Source organism: Equus caballus, chromosome 7, assembly GCF_041296265.1.
Source record: "Equus caballus isolate H_3958 breed thoroughbred chromosome 7, TB-T2T, whole genome shotgun sequence".
Lineage (NCBI taxonomy): Eukaryota > Metazoa > Chordata > Mammalia > Perissodactyla > Equidae > Equus > Equus caballus.
Window position 1 is genome coordinate 33,612,220 of NC_091690.1, and position 8,401 is coordinate 33,620,620.

At 39.9% G+C, this 8,401-nt stretch overlaps 1 protein-coding gene across 1 annotated transcript; it reads right to left on the reverse strand.

The window, feature by feature from the left end:
* Positions 1-379: 379 nt before the first annotated feature.
* On the reverse strand, positions 380-1,330 carry OR8B12F (olfactory receptor family 8 subfamily B member 12F). The gene has a single exon (XM_001502101.3). The coding sequence runs from the start codon at positions 1,328-1,330 to the stop codon at positions 380-382; it is 951 nt and encodes a 316-aa protein (XP_001502151.3).
* Positions 1,331-8,401: the final 7,071 nt, after the last annotated feature.

Here is an 8,401-nt window from a genome sequence, read left to right on the forward strand (position 1 = left end):
AAGGAAAGCAAAGTAGAATGGAATTCAAGGGCCTGGATTCCAGTCCCAGTTGTGGCACTAGGTAGCTGCATAGCTCTGGATAACACATATATTTGTAAGTCTCCAATGTCTATTAAATGAGAAATTCAGATAAAATGATTTATAAGGCCCACTCAACATTAAATCACCTATGATTGTAGAAAAAAAAATGCATAAAATAATCTCGTAATAGTCAAGGTGGGTCAATGGATGGGGAATATAAAACTGCACTAAAAACTCATCCAACATAAAGAATTAAGATTCTCTTTCTATACAAGAGAGAAAAAAACCTAGAACTTGGATCCCTCATTGAAAACACACACACGAATAAACAAAGCATTGTATCATTGTATCTTCTTTCTCAAATACTACTTATTTCTCGAGAAAATATTTTTCTTCCCAAGGATTTCCTCAGTGCAGCTTTGACATCCTTGTTCCTCAAACTGTAGATCAATGGGTTTAACATGGGCACCACAATGGTATAGAACAGGGAGGACACTTTCCCTTGGTCAAGGGGCAAAATGGAAGGTGGTTTGAGATACATGAAAGCCCCAGAACCAAAGAAAAGACAGACCACGATTATGTGGGAGCTGCATGTACTGAAGGCTTTAGACCTACCCTCAGTGGAGTGAATGTGGAGAATGCTGGAGAGGATTAGACCATAAGAGATGAAGATAGTGACGATGGACATTCCAATGACAATGGTCACAAATATGAAGACCACCAGCTCGTTGATGTAAGTGCTGTTGCAGGAGACCTCAAGGAGAGGAAAGACATCACACATGAAGTGATTGACAAGGTTGTTGGCACAGAAGGTCAGACTTGCTACATTTTCAGTATGGGCCAATGCCCCTGAAAACCCCATCACATACACACCCAACACGAGGCGTAAACAGACCTCAGGAGACATGGTGACCGTGTACACCAATGGTTTACAGATGGCAACATAGCGGTCATAGGCCATTGCTGACAGGATGAAGGACTCAGAGACGGCAAAGAAGCATAAGAAAAAGAGTTGAGTCATACACTCTGCATGCAAGATAATGTTCTGCTTTGAGGCAAAACTCTTCAGCATTTGTGGGATGATGGTGGTGGAGTAACAGAAATCTATTAAGGAGAGGTTGAAGAGGAAAAAGTACATGGGAGTGTGCAGGCTAGAGTTCAACCCAATCAGCATTATGAGGCCCAAGTTCCCCACCACCATGACCATATAGAAACCTAGAAACAGGAAGAAGAGAGGTATCTGAAGTCCTGGCTTGTCTGTTAAGCCTAGTAGAATAAACTCTGTCACTGAAGAGTTCTTGGCTGCCATACTCCTGTGGAGATGGGGGGGGGCGGGGGGGGCAGTCTGTAGGGATAAAAAAAGAGAACCACTTAGACAGAAAGAAACACCATGACCACCCTCCAAGTTTCCACCCCCCATTTTTAGAATGAAATCCACACAGAGAGATTTGAACTTTAGTATGGTAAGAAGGTTGTTACTTTTTGCTAGGGATCTATCTTCACAGCCCAAGTGACTTTCACTTCCAGAGAACAATATGAGACTAAACTGAGCCTCCAAAGCAAGAACTTGTGCTTAGAGAAAGGGATACCAAAAATGGATAGATGTCTTTAGATTTTTAAGGCAGTACATTTTCTATGTCCTTCTCTCTCCTACCTCTGCTTCAGCGAAACATGATCCTCTTCCCTGGAGAGATTCCTGATGGCCAAAGTCTCTGAGACTCTGCTCTGAGTTCCCACCTCTGGGTCACTGCTGTCAGAACAAGAAGGTTAGGTCACATTTCTACAAGACCTCTTAGCTCAAATGACTTTAGTTTAATGATAATTTTTTAAGCTAAAACATATTTAAGTGGTTACTATGAGAGGCTATGTACTAAGAGATATGTGATAATGTTATTGTTATCCCATTTTGCAAATGCGACAACTTAATTAGGAAACTAGCCCAAAGTCCCAAAACTACTGAGTTGCAGCCAGAAGGTGAACTTGGGCAGTCTCACTCTCATGGTTTGCACTTGTAACAACTATGTTACATGAGTGACCAGGGTCAAGCAGGCACTCACCTTCCTTTAGTTTAGAGCCATAATGCTATACTCTACTGTCTCTTGCCCAAAACTGTCCTGGGAAGCAAAGAGTCTTTCGTGAATAGAAAACACAGCTTTGAGCTCAGAACTCTCTCCTCCCAGTCCAGTCCAAAGGATCAGAACCTCTAACTTACCTTGTAACTCCTCTGCACAGAAGAACATGATTTCCAATTATTGATTTGCCCAAAAACCCGTCCAGCTACAAGAAAGGAGACAGTGCCTCTTCCTGACCAGTAGATACAGGAGATTAAAGTGTTTTATTACAATTACAGATTCCAGTGGCCTGATTTTTACAACAGAGACTCCCCCATGACCACTTCCTCAGAGATTACTTTCCTAAACTAAGATGACATGTTTATTTATACCTTTAATATTGCTTTGCTTGGCTTTTAGAGACAATTCTTTCAACAAACATTTATCCAGTATTATTCAGAGAAAAATCATTGTGAAAAAAATTATTATCATTACCAGTTCTTCAATCCCCAAAAATGTACCTGGCACAGATCCCTTATACTGACTTCTGGCTGCCAAGATCCAAAGCACTGCACAAATATATCCTTAATTATCCTTCACAATAATGATATCCATTTAAAGGTAAGTCACTCACACAGACAACATGTTTCACAGCCCACATGCCTAGGTCTGTCACACTTCAGGTCCCTGAGTCACATTCACTCGACTAAATTTCCTCCTGAGGAGAGCTACCGAAATCCACAAAGCAGAGTTCTTGCCTATTGGATCTGACAAACTCTTCGAAAGTTGCAAATAAATATACAATGACTATAGTAAAAAGGAGTGCTTAGGTCAAGGAAAGATTGACACAAAGGATCACCTATTATAATTTAGGATAGGACATTAAATAATTTATTCACATTCAATTCATTCCAGGAATAAGTGCTCTGCTTCCAGTTCAGACAAGACATGAGAACTCTCTATATCTCCTCCCCTGTCTTCCCATGGAGTTTAACTTTAATGGGAACAGAAAAACTCTATCAGATAACTGCTCTCAACCTCTGCCAAGAACAATCTTTCTCTAAATTATGAACTAATCAAAATTCCCTTTATGGTCCCTGCCTTCTACCCTCTTTTCTTCGAGTACTTCTCTCTACTGACTTTCTAGCTTCTCAGTGCTCTCAAATTGAAGCCTAGCAGGTCAGATGCCCAGTGCAGGGACGCATCCAAATTTGTTCTTCCTCTTTGGTTTGATTTTGTCTTTTTCTGTCTTCTACTCTGCAACACCAACCTCTACCTTGACAAAAATTATCTATCCTAGATCTCAATCTCTCACATCTTTACTTACACGCTTTAACATCAAGACCACACACTCATAGTATTTTAGACCTGAAAAGACTCAGGAAATAATCAAATCAAGAATTTTCAAATATAGCTGAGCACCACAATTACCTAGCGTATTTATTAAAAAGAAGTTGTGGGCTCCACCCAGACTTTCTGAATCAGATTCTCTATGGATGCAAATACAGTAGCCGAATTTTTTTTATCTTCCCAAGTGATTCAAAAGCTGACAACTTATGGATTCACAAAAGTATTATTCACCCTCATCTTTCAGACAAAGACACTAATGAGATCCAAAGAAGTAAAGCCAATAGCCCAAGGTTACACATCTAGTTTAACTCTCCTGGTTTTCAGTCTCTCCTAGTCTCTGAGCCCATATGGCCTTCAGCTTGGCTCGAGTGCAAAGAACAAGCAATTAAAAAGTAAGCAAGCAGACTTTTGTTTTCAGGTGTAACGGAGTAACTGTGATCACACTTACCCTCTGACCGTAAACAACTATAAGACTGGAAAAAATATATGTGACTATTTGCAGGCTTTGGGAGGGAGAAAGAACAAGGATGAAATTCTTGAGAGAAAACAAGAAAATGAGGTAACTACCACATTCACCCTAACTTACTCCCTAAGGGCAATTTCCAAACCAAGAGTTATGAAGTGGAACCCAAGCAAATGACAGCAGTTGCTATTAGCGGAATAAAGAAAGATCAGTGTTCAGGGATGCTAAGACTGTTGGCTTTTGTAGGGCAAGGTATGAAAAGGAAGAAGCCAAAGAAAAGGACTTTCAGGCATCTGCATAAAGAACTCCCTTGAGTTCTTAACTTAATCTTAAATTTGATATGTGTATGGCAAGATTCCATAAGTCTAGGAGATGACAGCTGTGGGGGACTAAAAAGTGAACACAGATCACAGAGGAGTAGTTTGTAAGTATGCAAATTAATAGAGCCCTGTGAGACCATAATTATACATCCTGCTGGCCATGAAAGCCAGGTGACCTACAGGTGTCCATGGGTGACAGTCACAAAAATTGGTGCGCCAGATGTGTGTATAAGCTCCTTCAGGAGACATTAGAGACCTGAAGCAAGGCAGAGTAAGCACACAAATATGGAACCCATCAGCCTCCATTCCTGAGAGCATTTAATTAGAACTCTATATGTGTGCCAAACCAGCCTGCCCCTGAGGCCGAAGCTCCAGGACAAGCAAATAGGCCTCTTTCACAGAAAGACTAGGAGTGCATTTCACCCTGCTAGGTGTGCCTTGACCTGAGGGTGGTAGCTGAACAAGAACTGACTCCCTGTTTGTTGCGATCCCACAAGACTCATGAATGCAACCTTCGCTGGCCCCTAGAACTGAGTGATCAAGGGGCGCCCTCTGGGCGGCAGACACAAAATTCAGGCAGCAGATGCAAAAACAGGGGCATCAGACAAGAGTACAACCTCCACTCTAGGAAACACTGGCACTTTGGAGTCCAGGAGAGGAAGAACACAAAGATCACACCCACCCTTCAATGTTTCTGCAGAGGATTACAGTTGACCCCTAGACATGTGTTTAATTAGAAGCCTGCCCTTCAAACCACAGCTATTAAGATAAGCTAATAGGCCTCTTTCACAGAAGGAATGGGCACCTCAGTCTGTTGCCTCTTGATGTGCCCTGCACATGGAAGCCAGTTAAGAGCTCTTTTTCTGTTGGTTACAATCCTGTGGGATCCATAAGTGTAAGCCCCATGGTCCACCAGAACCACTTGATCTTGAAGTGTCCCCTAGTAAGCAGCAGCAAAAATCAGAGCGCCAGACAAGGATACAAGCTCCCTTATGGGAGATACCAGCAAAGTGAAGTGAGGCAGAGGGAGAGCACAAAGATGCTACCCATTGGCAACCATCCCGAAAGAGTATTTCAGTAGGTCCCTAGAGGTATGTTAAATTAGATGTCTGCCCCCTTAGGCCAATGCCTTAAAACAAGTAAATAAGCCTCATTCATACAAAGTCTGGGTGCTTTTCAGTGAGTTGCCTCTGTGCTGGGCTCTGGGATGGGTGAGCCCGAGCACATGAGCCTTTTAATAACTGTTTCCCAATTTTCTATAGTCTTATGAGTGTCGTACACCCATTGGCTTTCAAAGCTAAATGTCTTAGGGGCTTCTCTCAAAGGTTCAGGTCTTAAAATATGGGGTGCCTAATGTGGGGTTCAAACCCTTCATTCCTCGGCAGAAGCTCGGTTTTTGAGCCCCCTCTGATTGTCAGCTGCCATGTGGTGGGTGGGGTTTATGGCAAGCTTGTGTCTCAGCCTTTCCTACTTGCTTCAATGTGAGTTTTTTCTCATTTACCCAATGTGTAGGAGATACTCAGCTAGTTTTGGGAGGAGGGGTGGGGTCTGAGGAAATTATTCCATGTGTAGCTCAGTGTGTCCATGACAGGAGGTAAGTTCAGGACTGTTCTACATCACCATCTTGAACCAGAACTCTTAACTAAATTTTGAATTTTGAACCAGCCTTCATAACTGGGATAAATCCACTTAGTCATGGTATATAATTCTTTTCACATATTGTTGGATTCTACTTTCTAATATTATCTGGAGGATTTTTGCATCTATGCAACAATATATTAAAAAGATTATACATCATGACCAAGTAGCATTTATTCCAGGGATGCAGGCATGGTTCAACATCTGCAAATCAATCAACGTGATACCCTACATTAACAAAATGGAGAATAAAAATCACATGATCACCTCAATAGATGCAGAGAAAACATTTGACAAGATACAGCATCCATTTATGATAAAAACTCTCAATAAATGAGTATAGAAGGAAGGTACCTCAACATGATAAAGGCCATATAAGTCAAACCCACAGCTAATATCATTCTCAATGGAGAAAGACTGAAAGCTAACCCTCTAAGAACAGGAACCAGACAAGGATGCCCACTTTCATCACTCTTATTTAACATTGTATTGGAAGTCTTAGCCAGAGAAGTCAGGCAAGAAAAAGAAACAAAAGGTATCCAAAAAAGTGAAACTGTTACTATTTGCAGATGACATGATTTTATATATATAGAAAATGCTAAATAATCCACTAAAAAACTTTTAGAAATAATAAATGAATACAGTCAAGTAGCAGGATACAAAATCAACATACAAAAATCAGTTGCGTTTCTATACACTAACAACAAAGTAGCAGAAAGAGAAATTAAGAATACAATCCCATTTACAAATGCAAAAAACATAATAAAATACCTAGGAATAAATTTAACCAAAGAGGTGAACGATCTGTACAATGAAAACTATGAAACCTTGGAGAAAGAAATTGAAGAAGACGCAAATGGAAAAATATTCTGTGGTCTTGGAATGGAAGAATTAACATAGTCAAAATGTCCATACTTCCTAAAGCAATCTACAGATTCAATGCAATCCCTATCAAAGTTCCAACAACAGTTTTCATAGAAATAGAACAAAGAATCCTAAAATTTATGTGGAGCAAAAGACCTTGAATAGCCAAAGAAATCCTGAGAAAAAAGAAAAAAACTGGAAGTAGCACACTCCCTGATTTCAAAATATACTACAAAGCTATAGTAAACAAAACAGCATGGTACTGGCACAAAAACAGACTCACAGATCAATGGAACAGAATTGAGAGGCCAGAAATAAACCCACGCATCTATGGACAGCTAATGTTCGACAAGGGAGCCAAGAACATACAATGGAGAAAAGAAAGTCTCTTCAATAAATGGTGTTGGGAAAACTGTACAATCACATGTAAAAGAATGAAAGTAGAACACTGTCTTACACCATACACAAAAATTTGCTCAAAATGGATTAAAGACTTGAATTTAAGTCCTGTAAACATTAAACTTGTAGAAGAAAAGATAGGAAGTATGCTCTTCCACATCAGTCTTAGCAGCATATCATCAGGTACCATGTCTGAGAGGGCAAGGGAAACAATAGAAAAAATAAGCAAACGGGACTACATCAAACTAAAAAGCTTCTGCACAGCAAAGGAAATCATCAACAAAACGAAAAGACAACCTAACAACTGGGAGAAGGCATTTGCACATTATATATCTAATAAGGGGTTAATATCCAAAATATGCAAAGAATTCATACATCTCAACAACAAAAAAACTAAAAATCCAATCAGAAAACAGGCAAAAGATTTGAACACACATTGCTCCAAAGAAGATATACAGATGGCACATGAAAATATGTTCAACATCATTAACTATCAGGGAAATACAAATCAAAACTACAACAAGATATCACCTTACTCCCGTCAGCATTGCTATAATTAACAAGACCGGAAACAATAAGTGTTGGAGAGGATATGGAGACAAGGGAATCCTCATACACTGCTGGTGGGAGTGCAAACTGGTGCAACCACCATGGAAAACAGTATGGAGATTTCTCAAAAAATTAAAAATAGATCTACCATATAATCCAGCTATTCCACTGCTGAGTATTTATCCAAAGAACATGAAAACATGAATGCATAAAGATACACGCACCCTTATGTTCACTGCAGTATTATTCACAATAGCCACGACTTGGAAGCAACCTAGGTGCCCATAAAGGAACCAATGGATAAAGAAGATCTGGTATATATACACAATGGAATACTTCTCAGCTATAAGAAACAATGAAATCCGGCCATTTGTGACAAAACGGATGGACCTTGAGGGTATTATGCTAACTGAAATGTCGGAGGGAGAAAGTCAAATATCATATTATCTCACTCATAAGTATAAGATAAAAACAACGACAAGCACATATAAACAGAGATTGGATTGGTGGTTACGAAAGGGGAAAGAGAGAGTTAGAAAGGAGAAAGGGGTGATAAGGCACATGTGTGTGGTGATGGATTGTAATTAGTCTTTGGGTGGTGAACACGTTGTAATCTGCACAGAAATAAAAATATATAACGATGTACACCTGAAAAAAAGTAAATGGACATTAAATCAAACTGATTTTGATACAGGCGAAAAAGATGAATAGTTTATGAACCATCAGCTACAATCAGTTTGAGTGGT

Excerpts from the sequence above, each read along its gene's own strand:
- OR8B12F (XM_001502101.3), bottom strand. The coding sequence starts at position 1,330 with ATGGCAGCCAAGAACTCTTCAGTGACAGAGTTTATTCTACTAGGCTTA.